The 21,881-nt window shown below is 33.5% G+C and overlaps 1 protein-coding gene across 3 annotated transcripts in view; it reads left to right on the forward strand.

Annotated features, from left to right (window-relative positions):
* Positions 1-21,881, forward strand: part of Spidr (scaffold protein involved in DNA repair) — a 384,856-nt gene that overhangs the window by 25,170 nt on the left and 337,805 nt on the right. The window contains exons 2-5 of one of the 3 annotated variants that reach the window (XM_076835428.1): positions 2,844-2,996; positions 4,259-4,325; positions 9,198-9,377; positions 12,101-12,264. In XM_076835428.1, coding sequence (XP_076691543.1) covers positions 2,844-2,996; positions 4,259-4,325; positions 9,198-9,377; positions 12,101-12,264 — 564 coding nt within the window. Of the gene's footprint in view, positions 1-2,843; positions 2,997-4,258; positions 4,326-9,197; positions 9,378-12,100; positions 12,265-21,881 lie in introns of those variants that run through there. The other 2 variants (XM_076835429.1, XM_076835431.1) reach the window with 2 other exon arrangements.

The raw sequence follows: 21,881 nt of genomic DNA on the forward strand, positions 1-21,881 counted from the left end.
GAGAGAGAGAGAATTTCAATATTTATTATTTTTTTAGTATTTGGTGGACACAACATCTTTGTCTGTATGTGGTGCTGAGGATCGAACCCCGGGCCGCACGCATGCCAGGCGAGCGCGCTACCGTTTGAGCCACATCCCCAGCCCCCATTTTTTTGTCTTGATGTAGTCTCTGAGTTCTGCAGTCCCTTATCATTATGGTCAGCTGGTGCTTTGACAGAATTTTCTTAAAGACTTGAATCTAATAAAATTTTTAAAAATTAAAAAAATTTGGAGATAAGAAAATAAAAAAGCTGGTAAAAACAATTAAAACGACCAACTGTGACAGAAAACAAGTTGAGCAAAGAAAAGTTTTATGGAATTATAGATTTTAATATTTGCTTTTTCCCATTGCTTTGGGTGTTTTTTTTTTTTTTTTCTGTGTACTAATATTTACTTTAACGACCTTAAAGAAACCTGTAACTTCTAGTATTTCTTTAAAAGGATGAATGTTTAAATTCTCCTGAATGTATCACTGTTAAAAAAAATAAATGTCAAATAATTGTAAATAAAGTTGATCTAAACACACCTTGTTTTTTGCTTCAATGATTGCCGTATCCATCAGCAGGTCTGCTGCTATGACCGTGTTTTCACTGTTGACAGTGAAGTACAGAGCAGTGCTGCTCCTGGCGTCCTTCACATTTGGATCTGCACCAGATTTTAGCAAAATCAGCACATTCTTCCTCCTGTAACTGTACAGTGTATCAGGACTTAATCAGAACTGTGCTGTTGTCACTGTCACAGAAGTTAATGTGGTATTTCTTCTGTATTAGGAGTGTCACCACTTCTTATGGCCACAGGCATAGGGGTAATGCAGAGCAGTCCTATTGGAAGGACTGGCAGTGGGGATGAGGCTGTTGTGCTGGGGTTGCAAGCCAGGATGTCACTCATGCTAGGCAAACATGGTACCCTCGAGGTACATCCCCTGACCAGAGTAGCAGTTCATGATGTTCCATAGTTGTAATGGCAGCATTGATGAGAAATTCTTCATACTCATAGAATCATCTCACAATTCATGGTGTGTAGAACTTCAATAATTAGATGAAGACTTGGGCCACCAAGTGGAAAAGCTCCTCTGCTTCTAGATTGGGTTCCTTCAGCCACTTGATCCTGGATCCAACAATACATAGAGTGGCTTCTCAGTTACTCTTCAAGTTAATTAAAAAAAAAAGTCATCCTCCCTCCCACAGTTAAATCTGCTGACTCCAGAACTCGGGATGGCTCAAGTACAACAGTGACTGTGAAAAATATGTAAATGAGTGTCCAACTGCCAACTTTCACAGGCAAAAAGCAGAATACTTTAAAGTAGGATTTCTGATTTTAAATTTTAGGTGCCTCGTGAAAACTAACCTATTGATACATATTTGATTTCACTAAAACCTGCTTTGGGTATTTTCTACAAAGATTCTGGTTATCCTGTATGTTGGATCCTGACAAAGACCTAATCAATCTCTGATTTATCTTCAGTTCTTTTTCTCTTTCTTCATTAGAGGTATTAACCCATTTCTGTTTCTTTTACAAAATTTCTGAGTTGAGAAGTATATGAGGAAGAGAGGTTTATTTAGCGTAGTGTTCAGGAGATGCAAGATCACGGCACTGACATCAGTTTGACTCTGGATAGGACCTATTGGAGGATGGTAGGAGTATATGCAGGAACACACAAGAGGGAGAGATCTTTTGGTGAGATAGGAAACCAGAGGGTGGGGAGGGGGAGTCTCTTTTGTAACCTTTCACTCTCATGGAACTAACCAGGGTCCTATGAGAAGTGCTTAAACCCTTCTAAAGGTAGCACCTCCAATGACCTTCCATTAGGACCCTCCTTTAAAGTTTATACTACTACTTTCATCACACTGAAGACCAAGATTTTACAATATGAAACCTTGGAGGGCAGCCCACATCTAAATAATAGCAGGTTGAATAATGGAACTTTGAAATTTCCTCATTTTCACCCTGTATATTTCTCTTAAGACATTATCTGTGGTGTCTGCTCTTAAATTTAGTCCTTTTTTTTCTCAAGTGAATTTTGATTTCTTTTTTTCATCAACTTTGAATATTTTGGCTTTTTTTTAATAGGTTAGTAAGTTAACATATTATCTGTTTTGTTTTTGGTGTGCTTTCTTTGTGTGTTAGGATGTTATTCTGCTCCTTATTTTTTTTCCCTCCTAATAACAACTATGGGATTTGATTTTGATACTTATCTATTGTTTATTTTTAAGTAATTTTTTTTTGGAAAATTTAGGAATCAGATTTAGGATATCTTTTCTACTTTGTGTTGCTTTCTTATATCTTGCAAAAATATGGCCACTTTTTTACTTGTTACATTGATGCTACTGGCTCTGCTAGATGCACTGCTTTACCTGGACCTTTTTATAGTCTCTCTTATTCCTGTGTAGCTGAGTGGATTCTACTCCTAATTTCTCTTCAGCTTTTCCCTTATTTAGCAAGGAGATATGGCTCATTCTCTGCTTCCTAGTGAACAATGAAATAGGCCAGGTCTGCTTCGTGGTGAACTGTGGATGTCTAGGTTCCCAGGGCCTACTTTGACCCCTGATGTTATTTGGGACTTTGGAGGGGTGATAGTTTGTCCTCACCCACTTGTATTTTGGACTTTGTTGACTGCTGGTAAATGTTGTCTGTTCATTTTGGATTTGCTATCTATTTGTTCTATCTTTATGTGAAGATTCAGAGACATTAAAAAAACTATGCCTTTATTACTGTCATTCTTGGGTTTCTAAATTGCTAGTTGACAACTTAATGTATGTTTAATGAAGTTGAAATATTTTTTCCTTTAAAAATCGTCTCCACAGAGGAAAAGGAATTGGTGTATAGAGTATCCATCCTTTCCAGAAGAGAAGCCACTACAGTGCAGAACAGGTCTCAGGACAGTGGGAGCAGTTGCCTCCCTCTCTGAAGCATGGCTTAAGTGTGGAGAAGGTTTTCAGGACACTCCTGGGACTCGGGTAAAGTAGCTGTAAAATTGTTTTCTCTAATGCAGAAGGGTAAATGATAAGATTCCTCAGTGTTCATGCTGCTGTGATTACATTTCTTTGGAATTCCCTTTCTTATTTTCTTTTCCATATATTATAATTGATTCAGTATTTTTTTCCCCCATTCCTTGAATTCATTTAATAATTGTGGCAAATTAGTATCACCTTGTTAGGCTATGCAGAACCTTTGTACTTGTTTGTAAATGGAGGATACATACTGAGAATGTTTTCAGAAGTGAAACCATTGAACATACTACTTTACATGAAGTATATTTATGAAATGTTCATATATTCAGAACCTTTTGTCTATGAGATTCTGGTTAATTTTTGTACAAGTTATAACTTACAAAATAGAGGAATGGTATCATAAACTCTAAAGATAATGTAGAGACAAACAGTAATAAGGACCTCAAGTGTCAGAGTCATATATGTGAACATTAATATTCAATATTAATGTGAAATTTTTTGTTGATGATACAACAAAACTTTATTAACATTTTGGATAGGTTGAGCTATGACTGATAGTGGCAATTTCTGAACTTAAGTTGGGGCAAATGGCTATAGTGCAGCATAATGCCATCACTGTGTATTGTGAATACAGACATAAGAATGAATTGTTATCCTTCAAATGAAGGATCAGGTGCAGAGGATTGTTGTAGTCAAAGAGTACAGTCATTTTTTAGCTGCTTGCCTCTAGAGGTGATCCCCTGTTAGTCAAGGGAATGCCTTTTTTATCCTGGATCTTGGCCTTTACATGATTGCCTTGTCAATTAGGGTCTTCACAAAGATCTGCATTTTGACCTGTTATCAAATGTCTCATCGATCCACCTATAAACATCCACACTGCCATTCAACAAAGCCACTCAGCACTTGAAATGTTTTGATCAGTCAACTCTGTTTCAATTCTGGAAAAAAATAAGTTTATAAGAATATAAGCAATGGGTTGGGGTTGTGGCTCAGTGGTAGAGTGCTTGCATACCACATGTGAGGCACCAGCTTTGATCCTCAGCACCACATATAAATAAATAAAGGCATTGTGTCCATCTACAACGAAAAATATTTAAGAAAAAAAAAAGAATATAAGTAGTATGTGCTTTGGCAATACTTACAAATATAAGTAAAGGGAAACAAGAATATATTAAGGAAAGTATAATTTAAGACTGAATATTTTACAAAGTATTGTTGGTTTTTAATCTATTGTCATGTAAATTACTTTACTGTTATTTTGCCTGCAGACACCAACAACTGAAAAGGTGACTCTTTCAGAAAAGGACCTTGAATTAGTTCCAAAACCAAAGAAAGGTAATACTACTTTGTTGATTTCTTTAGAGAGAAGGTGTAAAGCCAATACATCCTTTGGTGATTCTTTGCTTTCTTTCTGTTACTTACATAGTTTGGTAGTCTACATTTGTGTTTAAAAAACATCAAAAAGAAAAGAAATGGCTATGGGTTTGATTCCTAGAAAAATCTTGTGGGAAATAAACTTAGGACCTATGCTATATGGACTATACTGCTTTAGGCTATGAACAATGTCTTGTTACTTGGTGAATCAGTTTGGGGAAGCTTTCCAGCTATAGATATTAGGAAACTCTGTTCAAATTCTAGGGGTTGAATTTATCTCCTACAACAAGATATCCAGAGGGCCTAACTGATTCTGCCCTTTGCAACCTTAGTGTGGGGGTTGGTTCTCACAAACATGGGATGGTAACTGAATTCTCAAGGCTGAATTTTTGGGTAGAGTGTGGGTACTAAGGATTTTTGCTGAGTGAACATTGCCTTTCTTTGGGAAGGAATCTCTACCAGGGATAGGTTAATGAAATTAGGGATTTTTAAAGAGTTATGTTGCTGCCAATAAAATTAGGGTTTGTGGTAATGGAGAAGAAGGAACATATATCAGATAGACTTCTGGCTTTGCTACTGTGGTCAGTAGTTACTGACTGTAGTCAGTTACTGGAGATGAAGAAGATGAACTTGTGACTTTAGTAAATCTTGCTATGTTCTGGCTATAATCATGGAAAAATAAGCTAAATGCTCTGACCCTCAATTTCTGCATCTGGAAAATGGGCATAATATTGAGCCTCATTGATTATTGTGAGTAGTAAATGAGGTTAAAAACAATAGATAGAATGAATACTTAGCTCAGAGGCTCATACTTAGCAGATAATTAATGGCAGCAATAGCTGATATGTCTGATGGCAGAGTTATGTGAGAGTCTGCCTAAAGTTCCTGGGAATGGAATAACTTTCTGTGATGAAGACACTAAACATTCTAAGCCATAATATTTTACTAACACTTAAGAGGGTTCTTTTTTTATGTATATGAAGAAGAAGGCCTGGCGTGAAGGAGTAAGACTTTAATCCCAATTGTTCTGGAGGCTAAGCCAGGAGGATTGCATGTTTGAGGCCAACCTGGTTGATTTAGTGAGACCCTATTTAAAATTAAATCAAAATAAGGGTTGGGAATGTAGTTCAGTGGTAGAGTGCTCCCCTAACATGGGTAAGGCTCTGGGTTTCATCTCCAGTAATACACGTAGGAAAAAGAAAGAAAATACACAAAACGTTTCTTCAGAATTCATAAAACACTGTTTGATAGAATAACTGGCATAAGAGCCAGGGTTGTGACTCAGTGGCAGAGCGCTTGCCTAGTATGCGTGAGGCACTGGTAGGAGGTAAAGACTTCAACAGATGAATTTTTGGAAGACATAATTCAGCATAGACCATCAGGTGCCAGCACATAGTGGTTACTCAGAAATGTTCGTAAATGTATTTCTTTTCGTTAAGTACATTTTTACAGAATCCTTCCACTACAGCAAATCATGAGGAAGGAACCCCTCTGATAGAGCAAACCATGAAGAAACAAAGAAAATGAGTACTTCTGCCTGTTTTCATTGTCGGCTTAATATCCTTCCTAGATTTCACGGAAATGGCCCTTAATCTCAAGGGTGTTCCTTTTCAGCAAGTAAAATGAATTACTGACTAATAAATTCCTGATAGTGGTTTTAACTCTGTAACTTATGTAGTTTAGTTTATAAGTCTAGAGTCCTGGTTACTGAGAATTTGAATGAGATGGCTATTAATTACACTATCTCTTTTAATAGAAAAGTACCAGACAATTACATATTTTCTAGGAGTCTCACACTAAGCTCATGATGAAAGAGACTGCAGGTCTCCAGCTGCCTTGGGAGATCCGTGTAATGGTTAAGAATGTGGACTCAGAAACTAGACTGCCCGAGTGTGAATCCAAGCTGCAACTACCAGATGAACAAAGGAAGCATTGCATTTGGGGAGCCCTTTTGAACAGTTTACAACCTAGTAATAATGAAAGTTGATAAATTTGTCTAAATAAAAAGGGGAAGGGCTGGGGTTGTGGCTCAGTGGTAAAGCACTTGCCTTGCATGCTTGAGGCACTGGATTGGGTCCTCTGCGCCACATTAAATAAATAAATGAATGAATGAATGAATGAATGAATGAATGAATGAATGTATTGTGTTTATCTACAACTAAAAAAATATTTAAGAAAAAAAAGGGGGGTTGCTGGGGTTGTAGCTCAGTGGTAGAGCAATCGCCTAGCATGTGGGAGGCCCTGAGTTCAATCCTCAGCACCACATAAAAATAAATAAATAAAATAAAGGTATTGTGTCCAACCACAACTAAAAAATAATTTTTTTTAAAAAAAAAAGGGAATTGGGAACTTTGTGGCAAAAATTGCAAATTACATACACAATGTAAAATCCAGAAAAACAAAAGGAGGGTTACTTGTACTTTATAGTACAAAGACTGATCTTCATAGTAAAAAAACCATTAGAAATTAATCTAGAGGGAGGTAACTCTTATAAAAATAAAGATTATGAATGAGCTGCTTGCAGTAAAGCAAATATCCAAACACATGAAAAGACGCTTAGCCTTATCTGTGCACAATGAAACGGCACTAGGAGACCATTTATTTGTGCACAGATACCAAGTCTCAGTAAGTATCTTTCCATTTGTTCTAGTCTTTTTTATAAATTCTTTGGAAGTCTGAAAAATTTCCTTCATTTAGATTTTACATGCCTTTTAATTTTCTTTTACATATTTGATATTTATTAACTACTGTTTTGAACTTGGTTTTTGTATAATATTTTGTACTTTGCTACCGTTATTGCATTTCCTTAATTTTGGTAGTAGTTTTTCAGTTGGTTTCTTTATTTTTGTAGTTGTTTGTTTTATAATATGCAGATTATGATCATTTTACTTTTTTGTTTAGTTTTTCAGATGCATAATGTGATTGGTATTGTCTTTTGCAGACAAGTACATAGTTTAGTTTTATTAGTTATTTATATTTAAATAGATATGCAGTCTTAGGCAATTCAGAATGTTTATTTTTCCTTTTATATTTTGAAGTATAGGCTACTTCAGTAATTCTAGATTTTTATGGCATAAAGTAAGTGTTTAGTAAATGTTGATTATTTTGTTTTTGTCCTTTGTAAGTGCTGTTTTTCTTGACATGAGGTTTTCAGTGAGTCTTCCTATCCTGATCAACAGGAGTGGAAAATTTTTTTGTGTGTATGCCACCATTATGTCATAGCATACCTCTAGCATAATATTTGATTTCTATTTTCATGACTATTATTTTGAGATCACTTTTTTTTTTTTTTTTTTTTTTTAGGACAGGACTATGCTATTTCTTTTTTTCTTTCTCATGGTTTACTTTATCACATGGGTTCTATACATATGCATTAAACGAAACCACTTAACATCTAAGCCTATGTTTCCTTTTCTGTAAAACATAAATTATAAATAAATGTCTTTTATCCTGTAGAATATTGAAATGACTTTGAAATTGAACTTTGAAATTTTCACAAATTCCATAAAATGTGGGATAAGATAGAATAATAGTTTTAGCATTATAGCTACAGTTATGAATATAATGAATGGTTTTAATTAGTTTCATATTTCTTTTCTGATCAATATCAGAAAAGTTTGCTGTTGACTTGTGATTCTGTAAAGATATAGTAGCCCCACTCCTTCTAGGTGTTCCATCTATCACAATGACTAAAATAAAAAGGAGTAAAAACACCCGACTGCTAATGAGGCCTCATGTGGAGAGTTAGTCCACTAATTGCTAGTGGACTATAAAATTTTACAGCTGCTCTGGAAAACACTTTGGCAGTTGCTTACAAGAGTAACATGCAAGTATTATACAACCCAGGAATTGTACTCTTAGGTATTTATCTCAGAAGATGAAAATTACATTCGTATAAAATCTTATGTACAGATGTTTATAAGCTACTTTATTCATCATAGCCCTAAATTGGAAATAATGCATATATCCTCAGTGGGTAAATGATTAAATAAACTATGGTATATTCATACGTGGAATCTTATTTAGTAATAAAAAGAAAGTAACTATTTGTACACAGAATTATTTTGATGAATGTCTTGAGTATTATGCTGAGTGGGGGGGAAAAACAGTCCTAAAAGGACTGATTTCATTTGTATAACATTATTAAATGATAATAAACATTAGAAATGCAAAACTGATTAGTGGTTGCCAGGGGTCAGGATTAATGTGTGAGAGAGGGAAGTGTATGGCTATGGTAAATTAACACAGGGCATCTTAATTAATTTTGACGTGATCTGTGTCAAAATCTGGGATGTGATATTATATTACAGTTTTACAAGATATTGCCGTTGGAAGATATAAAGGGTCTCTATACTCTTTCTTTAAACTATGAATCCACTATCTCAAAATAAAAAATTTAATTACATGCAAAAGTTTTTAAGCACTCTAATGCTACCAGGGTTCTTGCATGGCATGGGAAGCACACATTTTTATTATTCATATATATTGGTTTTGTGGTTTGGGCCTTGTTTTGTGCTTTTTCACTTGTAGTTTCATAAACTATTCTATGTTGTTACTTCAACTCTTATTTTTCCAGTGTTCTTTTGTGCTCCTTTCATAATTTGTCTTTATAACTTACCTCAAAAGTTTTACTTCTTTTTCTTGTAACTTGGATTTAATGCAAAGTCTTTTTGAAGTTGTACATGGAGCTTTAGGCAGCAAGATTTGATATAAGTCATTGTTTTTATTTTCATCAGAGTTTTTTATGTTGAGACTTTGGCAAAGTAGCGTGCACAAAATATTCTAATAAATAACCATATGATTATATTTGTGTATTTTCTTTTTCTTTAACAGAAACTACCACATCTAAGAATACCAATGAGCTTACAGATATAACATGGAGTTCCAGTGGAAGTGATCTGTCAGATGAAGACAAAACACTTCCTAAATCACAGAGAAATAATGAACATGGCTCTATAATAGATAAGATCCATAACAGGAATATTTTATGTCCAGAAGATGGGGCCAGTGAAGGTAAATTGCTAATTTTGTAAGAAATTCAGTTTCTATTAAATACTGGGTTCAATATTGGAAGAAACATTCTTTTTTATATTTATTATTAATTATGATTTTATCAAGACCTAGCTTCTTTGATAACATCTTTAAAAACATTTTCTCTTTTAATATTTCTTATAAGTCTAAGAGATAGATATTACAGGTATTATTTTGACAGTTCACAAGTTAGGCTTAGACTTATCAGAATTGGTTGGGATTTAATTTCAGTCTCTTTGATGCTAAAACCAGTTCTCTCAATTCCCACATAATGCTACACCCATGCTACCTTCTTGCTCACTTATTAACATTGAATAAATACTGTGACAACCAATGTGTGGTAGAAGTATAACATCAAATTTCTGTTCTGATGGCCTTTTATATTGCATCATGTTTTAGTTTGTTTAAAAACAAGGTTTCTCAACCTTGATACCATTGCCATTTGGAGCCAGGTAATTCTGTTATAAGGAGAAATTTCCTATGCATATTATCTAGAGTGTTTTGAAACATCCCTGCCTCTACCCACTAGATCACAGTAGTACCCTCCACCCCCAATTTTTGACAACTAAATATGTTGGTCCTCTGTAGTATAATATCACCTCTAATTGATAACTGTATTTGTGCTATTATGGAAATTATGTTCTTTTGCAAATTTAAAAATCTGGAGTATTTAAAAATCTTAATGCTTTCAAAATAACTTGTGACTTTTAACTCTGATAGTTCATGTTAGATACTTAGTCAAGGTTAGGTTTGGATAAACAGCCTCTCTGGCAGGTGATTAAACATTTTGTATGGTGGTTTGAACATTTTATATGCCATTTTGGAGACTACCCTTGATATTTTAGTAGTTCTCAGGTGAAGTGATATTTCAAGTTTATACATAAGCTGATAGTGCTTATATTATTAATTCAAGCATATTAATTGAAATTATGTTGCTTTTATTCACATACTTTAGAACATAATTTCAATATTGACAAATGTATGCTTTTCTTGGATAAATAGTAGTGGTATATGAATTATATCTCAAAACTGGCATTAAAAATAAAAAATTATGTTGTCTTCTTGTATTAAAAGAAATATTTGGTAGTTTCCAAAACTCTATTCATAAAATGGAGAGGTTCCTTGGGCTAATTACTTCAAAATGAGTTAATATATTGTTGACTTTTCATATAAAGTTGAATTGTAGATAACAAGTAAATTATCCTTGGAGTGTATGCAGTCATGTTTGCAGCTGCTGGACATTTCTGTCTTTCCCCTCTGCTTCTCTTTTCTCATATCCCCCAATGTGTCTTTCTGTTTTTACCTTTAGTGAATGACAGCTATTCCATTTGTCAAGATATTATGTTGTCCCAGACACTTGACTGGGCATTATATATGTTATTTTCTTTCCTATATACTATATATTGCAAGCTAAGAAGTACCCTCATTTTATAGAAGAAATTTGGAACTTTGAAAAGTCAAGTCACTGCCCCAGTCCCACAATAAGTGTGCCAGTTGATATTCAGACCCAGAGATGTCTGACTTCTTTGCTGTATGATGGCTTCATAACCTTTAGTATTCCTAGACCTTTTTTTAGCCATATAGTCAAGAGACTTTAGTCTGTACACGCCAGAATTGGGGTTAAAAGGAAAAACAAAAGTTTAAATTTAAAAAATGTTTTTCTCTTAAAAAATTCCCCTTCTTCATTTGAATTGGACATGACTTTGGCAAAATTTCTTAAGTTACTAGAGACACAACTCACCCCAATCTCTAGTATTTTCTAATGATTATAATGGATTTTCACTGTGCTTCTGGAATAACAGTATCATGTTAAAGACTTTGTTTTGTTTATTCCATATTTTAACTTTACCTTAAATTTTCTTTTTTAAATTTTTAGGTCCATTCAGGTATTAAAGATAGTATGTTTTTTCTTTTTAATATTACTTCACTTTACTGGAAGTGTAATTATTACTATCAGTCCTACAAAATAGGATCATGATATTTTATTACCCTTCTGAGTTGCTGAAGTAACTATTAAGGAGTATCATTCTTATCATAGGAAAAGTTTATATATTATCCCTCAAAAATAATTCATCTTTAATAACTGCTTTCATTTATTTAAGCATAGCAGATTAGAATCAGTATATTTGGTTGTTTAATATATGAAAATAATTTAGCTTTCAGACTTAAAATTTTACAAAAGTAGCAATGCTTTTGAAGTAAACTAAATGCTGAATTTATTTGTTTCCTTATTGATGAAAGAAATCTACAGAAAAAGTAGATTTCTACTTTTGGAGACATTTGAAAAATCATTTCTGGTAGATGATTTAAATAAGCTATTGTTCAGTTATGCAGTGGAATACTAAATTGTAGAAAAGAATGGGGATATTCATTCCTTAGTGGTAAAAGAAAAACTCTTCATTATGTTAAGTGAAAACAATTAAGATACGTGAGAAAGCTGAAAAAAATAACATATATATCATATTTTCTTGAACATGCTGGAGAAATTATAAGTATTGAAAAACAATAAAAAGCTGGGCTTGGTGGTACACGTATGTAATCCCAACAACTTGTGAGTCTGAGGGACAGTCACTGGAGAAAAGACTAGAAATCTACTTTTTACTGTCAATATATTTTTTTTAAAAAAATCACCCAGTAACATGGATGTATTAGGTACTGAAAATGTGAAATAGATTAAAAAAATGTTTTAAAATTGTATCTTTTAGATGAATTACAGTTTATTGACTGGGAGATCGACAGTGACAGGGAAGATGCTAGTGAATATAATGAATGGGAAGATGGTAAGGGTGCTGTAGAAATCTCAGATTGTGCCTCTTGTGCAAGTAGTCATTCTTTGACAAGTGATGAGAGACTATCTGAGCTTCCTAAGGTAAGAAGAAAGTATTTCAGAAAGTTTTATTTTGTTTACAACATTTGCTCATTAGAGCCTTTAGGTGTCTTCTCAGAGTCTTTTGAATCTACTGGATTTTTTTGTCTTAACCACTTTATATCCAAATAATACTTATATTATACTTCTAAACATGGATAAATACTGAGCTGTCTTGTCAACCCTCATCTCACTTCCATCTGAAATACACTGAAAGTTTTCTGTACTTCCATTATCCCACCTGGTACAAATATATCAAGGTGGGGTTAGATACTACTCTATTCAGTATTTACACAATTGTGAATCAATAATATTGATACATGATATTAAAAATGTGAATATTATTTTTCTTTCACAACTTTTTGTTTTCCTTGGACTTGGCAATTATTTATTTATTTTTGTTTTTCTACTTTTAATTACCATTAAATATTTTATTTATTTGGTTTTTTTCAATTTTTTAATTCATTTTTAAAATTTATATATGACAGTGGAATGTATTACAATTCTTATTATACATATAGAGCACAATTTTTCATATCTCTGGTTGTATACAAAGTATGTTTACACCAATTTGTGTCTTTATACATGTACTTTGGATAATAATGTCCATCACATTCGACCATCATTTCTAACCCCATGTCCCCTCCCTTCTCCTTCCACCCCTTTGCCCTATCTAGAGTTTGTCTTTTCCTCCCATGTTCCCTCTCCCTACCCCACTATGAATCAGCCTCCTTATATCAGAGAAAACATTCAGCATTTGTTTTTTTGGGGATTGGCTAACTTCACCTAGCATTATCTTCTCTAGCTCCATCCATTTACCTGCAAATGCCGTGATTTTATTCTCCTTTATTGCTGAGTAATATTCCATTGTGTATATATGCCACTTTTTTTTAATCTACTCATCTATTGAAGGGCATCTAGGTTGGTTCCACAGTTTAGATATTGTGAATTGTGCTGTACAAACATTGATATAGCTGTGTCCCTGTAGTACACTGTTTTTAAGTTCTTTGGGTATAGACTGAGGAGTGGGATAGCTGGGTCAAAGAGTGGTTCCATTCCCAATTTTCCAAGAAATCTCCATACTGCTTTCCATATTGGCTGCACCAATTTGCAGTTCCACCAGCAATGTATAAGTGTACCTTTTTCCCCACATCCTCATCAACACTTATTGTTGTTTCTGTTCTTGACAGCTGCTATTCTGACTGGAGTGAGAGTTTGATTTGCTTTTCTCTAATTGCTAGCGATGATGAACATTTATTCATGAATTTGTTGATCTGTATATCCTCTTCTGAGAAGTGTCTCTTCAGGTCGTTGGCCCATTTATTGATTGGGGTTATTTGTTTTTTTGGTGTTTAGCTTTTTGAGTTCTTTATATACCTAGAGATTAGTGCTGTATCTGATGTGAGGGGTAAAGATTTGCTCCCAAGATGTAGGTTTTTTATTTACCTCACAGATTGTTTCTTTGGCTGAGAAGAAACTTTTTAGTTTGAGACCATCCATTTACTACTTTGTTGTTAAGCATTTCAGAAATAACAGGCATTCTATCAATTCCATTTTCTTGGAGAACGCCCACCCACAACCTCCTATATGCTCCAATTTGAACTTAGGGTCCTCTTTGTTTCCTGGACATTGTTACTCTGATGTCTCCTTTTACCACTATTCAAGAAATTTATTTACTTCTCTCCTGTGTAGAGCTCCATTTTTATCCTATATTTTATGTTTTCATCTTTTTTTGTTTTCATCCTTGTCTTGGTTGAACACATCTTCCAGTGGCTTTCAGAAATAATTTACAGAAGATAATATTTTTGAGAATGCATGTCTGAAGATGTTTTTATCATACATTGGTATGTGACTAAAAACTTGTACAGAATTTTTGATTGAGAATAATTTTTCTTTGAAATTTTGAAAACATTACTTCATTGTCTCTAGGGCAAGTTACTTGTGCTTTATTTTTTGCCTTTGGTGGTGTTTCCTTAATTGTTCTTATCTTTGTATTCATGCCTTCTTATCTGTTCTGAATTAATTATTTGTAAGCAGGCTAAGAAGCATGCCATGATCTGAAATTTTCTGTTGATCTTTCAATTATTATTTTTCTCTCACAACTTTTTGTTTTCCTTGGATTTGGTAATTATTTATTTATTTTTGTTTATCTACTTTTTTTGGGGGGGAGAGAGAAGAGAAAGAGAATTTTTTAATATTTATTTTTCAGTTTTTGGTGGACACAACATTTTTATTTTATTTTACATGGTGCTGAGGATTCAACCCAGCACGCCACGCATGCCAGGTGAATGCGTTACCGCTTGAGCCATATCTCCAGCCCTGTTTATCTACTTTTAATTACCATCAAATAACTCTGTGAGGTGGGAGCTGTTTTTATCTTCCCTATTTTCCAGATGAGAATTCTGAGGGGGATAATTAAATAATTTTCATTGTGTTTTAAACTACTAATACTAACTAATACAGGATTCTAATTCAGGCATTCTAGCTTCTGAGCTGTGGTTCTAACCATTTTGCTGTAGTGTCAAGTAATACTAATAGCAATAATAAGATTACCAACCATACCCTGAGTTCTTACTGTGTTAACCACTTTTCTAAGTGTCGAATATATGAGGTAAATATTACTATTAAGCCCTTTTGAAAGATGAGGGAACGGAGGCACAGCTAGTAAATGGCAGAGTGTGATTTTAATTTATGTAGTCTGATGCCAAATTCTTTTTAACGATTTGTGTTATATTCCTTGGAATGTAACATGCTGAATTACTTGAAGGAAAGCATGGAAGGAACTAAAGTCCATGGCAGTAACTTCTCTGTACTACTGTCTTTTAGCACACTTAACAAATGTAGTTGATTATGGACGTGACTTTCCATGAAGGTTGACAGTTCTGCTGCCTGGATTTTCAGTTTGTTTTATCATTGTCATCTAAGAATCATTCCTGTAGAGGGCAGCAGAGATATACCACACAGCTGTGGTAACCTACATTTTTTTTTTAGGAACTATGCAGGAAATCAGATTTAGGTAAACTTTGTTATGTAATTCCCATGCACTTTACATAGTGATCCCTATGAAAATACAGGCTAAACGACATAATACATATCAGATAACTAGAATGAGGTTCAAGCTTTTTGGTAGGAAGGTAAACAGAAGCTGACTGGCACAGTAAAAGACCTAGAAGTAGTGGTTCATGCAGTTTCAAACAGAAAGCAAATGTGGTTTGTAAGTTTGAAGTTTGGCTTCATTGTTATGAAACAGATGATTTCTTTTTGCTCTTTACCAGTAGGGGAAGAAAAATTATTTGATAACTCATAGAAGAAGGAATTGTGGAAAAGTTTTAACAAAACAGGAAAGTCATCTGACAAAAATTTTTAAGTATTTCTAAATCTGAGTATTTATAATTGTTTTCTAGTATTTTTAATTAAACAATACACCTAACATAAACCTTATATCTGACTATTTTTAAAGTTATGGTATGAGATATTTGTGTAATGCTGTGGAACCATTATCGTCCATCTCCAGAACTCTTTTCATCTTATAAAACTGAAACTCTGGGGCCAGAGCGCTTGCCTATCACCTGTGAGGCCCTGGGTTGGATCCTTAGCACCACATAAAAAATAAATACACAAAATGAAGGTATTGTATCCAACTACAACTAAAAATATTAAAACAAAACAAAACAAAAAACCCCTGAAACTCTGTATCCATTAACCAATAACTCCTGATTTTCCCCTGACCCCCAACTCCTGGAAACCACCATTCTACTTTCTGTCATTCCATTCTGAATATGACTCCTTTAAGTACCTCATGTGAGTGGAATCATATGTTCTCTTTTTTGTGATTGGCTTATTTTACTTAGTATAATGTCCTTATGGTTAATCTGTGTTGTCAGAATGTCCTTCCTTTTTAAGACTGAATATTATTCTATTGTATGTTTATGACACATTTTGACTTAATTTATGGCTTAACAATTAGTCTAACCTGGAACTTGTCCTATGTACACTTGAGAAGAATGTGTATGCTGTTGTTGGATACAGTGTTGTAATGTTGTATAAATGTGTTAGATCTAGTCAGTTTATTGTGTTAAGTCCTCTATTTCCTTACTCTGTCTGGTTGTTCTGTTACTGAGGAGGGTATTGATTCCATCAACTAAAATTATGAACCATTTCTCCTTTTAATTTTGTCAGTTTTGGCTTTATATATTTTAAGGTCTCTTATTAGGTACATAAATATTTGTAATTTTTATATCTTTCGTATTGAACCTCTTTTAATATATATGTATTTCCTTATCTCTCATAACCTTTTTTGATTCAAGTCTTTTTTTTTCTGGTATTAGTATGGCCCTCTCTTCTCTCTATAAATTTGCTCTTATAGTTACTATTTGTATGGAGTGTCTTTACTATTTGATTTCAATCTTTTAATGTCTTGAATCTAAAGTGATTCTAGTATAAACAATATGTAGTTGGATTTTTTTTTTTTAAATAAAAGCTACCAATCTCTGTCCTTTGATTGGAGAGCTTAATTCATTTAAAGTAATTATTGGTATAGAGGAAGTTCTATAATTTTGCTGTTTTTTAAATATCCTGTTTTGCTTATTTTGTCCCTCATTTTTCTGCATTACTATCTTTTTTTGTGTGTTTAGTTAATTGTTAATTCTCCTCTTTTGTATATTCTGTAACTCTTTTCTTTGTGATGCCATGGAATTATGTTTAAATAATGACATTTTAACTTTTTGATTGAATGTGTACCAGCTTAACTCCAATGCATACAACAACACATTGCTTTTTTATAACTACATTCTCACTCCTTTAGGTGATTGATGTCACAGAATTGAATCTTTTACATTGTGTGCCCCCAAACATAAACTAATAATTCTTTTAAATCCATTCTCTTAAATTATGTAGAAAACAAAATGTAGAGGTACATATCAAAATTACACTAGGACCACTTTTTAGACTAATAATAAAAAATGTATTAGTCTCTTAAGTCATACAATAATATATACATTATTATTATATATAATATTAGATTTTATAAATGCCCATAAATTTGCTTTTATTCAGCTCTTTATTTCTTCGGGTAACTTTTAGTTTTGTGTAGTGTCCTTTCATTTCAACTTGCAGGAGTTCCTGTAATTTTCATAGCAAGTTTAGTAGTGATGAACTTCCTCAGTTTTTATTAATCTGGAACTATCTTAATTTCTACAGATAGAGGATTTTTTTTGTGTGTGTTTGTTTGTTTGTTTAAGACTTTTAATATGTTGGCCTACTGTCTTTGTTCTCCAAAATTTCTGATGAGAGAAATGTGCTTATAGTTTTCTTGAGAATCTTACATATGACAAGTTGCTTTTCTTTCACTCCTTTCAAGATTTTCTTTGTCTTTGAAAGTTTGATTATAATGTGTCTTAGTGTGAAACTGAGTGTATATTCTAGTTTTTTGATTTTCCTGAATATTTTGTTTTATTTGGGATGGAATCTCCCTGTGTTGCCCAGGTTGGCTTTGAACTTGAGATTCTCATGCCTCAATCTCTGTAGTATCTAGGATTATAAGGGCACACCATCATGCCTGGCTTTCCTAATATTTTTATTCATATCTTTCATTAGTTTGGGAAGTTTTCGGCTAGTTCTTCAAATATTCTTTTTGCTTCTCTTTCCTCCTTTGACATCCTCACTCTCTTCTCTCCTTTGACATTCTCACAGTGCATATCTTAGTTCATTTGATGATGTTGCACAGATCCTTTATTGTATGATCATTTATTTCCACACTTCTTTGTGTTCCTCATTCTCAATAATTTTCATTGTCCTAGAATCAGTTTCACTGATTCTTTCTTCTGCCTTCTCAAATCTGCCGTAGTATCCATCCAGTGAATTTTTCATTTCCGTTGTACGTTTCAGCTCCAGAAAAGTACTTCTTTTTAAGCCCTTCTATTTATTGGTGTTGATATTCAGGTATAATTTTTGTTCTCTCTTTTTTTACATGGCATTTGTTGCTTTTTTCCACATCTTTATTTTTATTGTTGTTGTTTTTATTTCTTTTTTTGGTACTGGGGTTTGAACCACCATGGAGCTGTATCTTTAGTTCTTTTTTTTTTAATTTTGAGATAAGGTCTTGCTAAGTTGCTGAGGCTGGAGATCTTCCTGTCTCAGCCTTCCAGACTTCTGGGATTAAAGGTGTGTACCACTACGCCCAGTTTACAATTGCTTTTGAATGCCCTAATCTTTAATGTACAGCTTTCCAAAGGGGTTCACAAGAAAATTTAAGGTTAAAAAGGGCTAGAGCCTTTGAATCTCATGACAATCACTTCAACAGGAGGGAATGGCCTTGTAAGAGTGGGTGGAAGTGTAACAATGGCTTCCCACCTCTCTGTCCACACTTGTAATCAGATATTTGGAGGAAAAAGTCAGAGTCAGTCTCTCTCTCTCTCTCTCTCTCTCTCTCTCTCTCTCTCTGCCTCTCTCCCTCTCTCCCTCTCTCCCTCTCTCCCTCTCTCCCTCTTTCCCTCTCTCTCCTCCCTCTCCCTCTTCCTCTCTCTCTTCTACTATGCTTGCCATAAACTTGTGTGATAGAGTTTAAGTTGGCTGATGCATAGCTACTACTGTGCTAACACCTGATACTGACTACAGTTAACTGCCATTTCAAGACTTATTTGGAAGGTGCAAAACTTTAATAGAACCCAGAGTTTCAAAGTAGTTACATAGTAATAGATTCTATCACCGCAATAGTTTTCTATGCTAGAACACAGATTCCTGGTGCTTCCTACTCCACCATGATCCTAGGATCCCTTGACTGCATCCATCTAATGTATACAGTTGAAGGAGTTAATTAGCACAGTTAAAAGTTTACATTTTAGAAACCATCTCTTCTCTATATGTGTAATAAGGATTGTAATGCATTTCACTGTTGTCATGTATTTAAAAAAGTAATAAAATCAATAAAAAAGAAACCATCTCTTGAATGTAAGTATGTTTATAGAAAGACTGATAAAATTTAGTCCTCGTTAAGGGAAGTTGGAAAGTTTAAGTCATGCTTTTTGTATGATTATTTTGAATACTAAATTATGGAAACATTATATTTAAGGAAAAAATCCAAATTCTAGTGTGTTCTCATGCTACAAAGAGGAATGTTGAAGAGTATATTGAGTGATCTGTGTTCTTGTTGTTGCTATTTTATAATTCCTATGCTATTTATGACCTTTTATTCTCTTTCTCAAAGTGAGTAATTGTATGTACCAATATCAGTTGTAGCATCAGTGCCAGAATTTTTTCTTATCTTTCCTATCTCTCCTTTCTTGCTTGCCTGAACTTTAGCTAAGATAAAGATACCAGGACAAGGATATTGTTAATTTGTTTTCTTAACTTAAATCATCCTTCTCCTTTACTATCATTCTGTCATCCCATTTCTCCTTTTTTTTCCTTCAATTTCCCAAATGCTTCTATTTCCTTATATAATAAGTTCTAGAATAGAAAAAGGATTGGTGTGGGAAATAATGTTGCAACTATATAATGTTAAAAAGTAGTGATGTAAGTCATCACAGGTGTGACTTTTATAGTCCTAGAGTTTTCTAACATCAGAAACAATGCTTAAGAGTTCTACTTTCTGTTAAGACAGAATAGCATGTGTTTATATTTTCTGCAAACAATGATAGTTTTTTACAGAACATAAAAATACGTATGAAAACACAATGGAAAGACAGAAATTGAATATGTGATGTTTGGAAGAAGGAAGGAACAAAGTAGATTTTTTACTTTTTTTTTTTTTTTTTTGCTGTTTGCCTGAGGATAAGAACCAGTCAGTGTTGTGTATTATTGCTAAAGCTTGTATAGAATTTACACCATGGGAACTGGGGTGTAACTCAGTGATAGATGCATGAGTCCCTGGGTTTAATCTCCAATACTGTTTAAAAAAAGAAAAGAAAGAAATCAGAGGACAAATTTAGGGAGGCAAGTTAGAGAGTATATAAAGTAGAATCTTATGAGGGTACCTCAAATTCTGCATGGAAATCCTAGTTTAAAAGTTAAAGAATTTGCTGTTCACCATAAGAGAGAAAGTTTGAGAATGAACATAGCCAAATAAATTGCTATTAAACAAAAACTAAATACTTTCAGAATAACATAATAAAGCTCAAAGTTTCTAAAAATATATTGTTCATAGTGTCCAGGATACACTCCACAATTAATAGACACACACACTCTTACATACATACAAAAACTGAAAAATGTGACCATACTTAAGTGAGTCAATAATTGACACTGGCCCTAACATAACTCCTGTGTTAGAATTAGCAGCTGTTGTAACTATTTAAGTATGTAATAGGCAATATGAATATCATGATTGAACAGAAAAGAAATGTCAGGTGAAATAAAAACTAAATAAAAGAACCACAATGAAAATTCTATACTTAATAGATGGGATTACAGAAGATTTGGGAAAAGAGAGAAGAATCAGCAAACTTGGTAGATTGGAAGAAATTACTTAATCTTGACAAGTGAAAAAGATTTCAAAAAATGAAGCTAGCTTCAGTGACTTGTAAGACAATAGAGCAAAAGGTCTAACATGTATTATTAGAGTCTTAGAAATACAACAGAGTGGAAATGGGGCAAAAAATTTTGGAGCAATAATGAGATAAAAAATTCTTTAATGAAAAACGTGAATATACATGTTCAAGAAATACAGTGAATTTCAAACAAGATAAATATGATAACTCTTAAACACATCATAGTGATGCTATTTAAAACAATAGACCAAAAAAAAAAAAAAAAAACTTGAAAGCATGCTGATAAACATAGGAATAACAAATAATAGCTGACTTCCTATCAGACATAATACAGCCCAGCAGGCTATAAGCACCTTTAAAGTACTAGTAAAACAAAAGTCAATTCAGAATTCTCTAACAAAATAAAAGTTCTTTTCTTTTTTTTATTGATTAAAAAAAATAAATGACAGCAGAATACATTACAATTCTTATTACATGTATACAGCACAGTTTTTCATATCTCTGGTTGTATATAAAGTATGTTGACACCAATTTATATCTTCATATATGTACTATGGATAATGATGTCTATCACATTCCACCGTCCTTGCTAATCCCCTGCCTCCTCCCCTCCCCTCCCACCCCTCTGTCCTATCTAGAATTAATCTATTCCTCCCATGCTCCCCCTCCCTACCCACTATGAGTCAACCTCCTTATATCAGAGAAAACATTAGCATTTGTTTTTTTGGGATTGGCTAACTTCACTTAGCATTATCTTCTCTAGCTCTATGCGAATGCCATGATTTTATTCTCTTTTATTGCTGAGTAAAATTTTATTGTGTATATATGTGACTTTTTTTTTTAAAAATCCATTAGTTCACTAAAGGGCATCTAGGTTGGCTCCACAGTTTAGCTATTGTGAATTTTGCTGCTATAAACATTGATGTGGCTGTGTCCCTGTAGTAAAATTCATCTAGAATGAAGGATAAAATAAAGACATTTTTAGGTAAACAAAAATTAAACCATTTCATTGCAGCAGATCTGTAGTAATAATTTTTTTTTTAAGCTGAAGGAAAGTGATACAAGATGAAAACTGAGATCTTAGGAATGAAGACCACTGCACCTGGTAAATATGTCTTTCCCCCATCCTAATTA

This window comes from Callospermophilus lateralis, chromosome 16 (assembly GCF_048772815.1).
Source record: "Callospermophilus lateralis isolate mCalLat2 chromosome 16, mCalLat2.hap1, whole genome shotgun sequence".
NCBI classification, from domain to species: Eukaryota; Metazoa; Chordata; class Mammalia; order Rodentia; family Sciuridae; genus Callospermophilus; species Callospermophilus lateralis.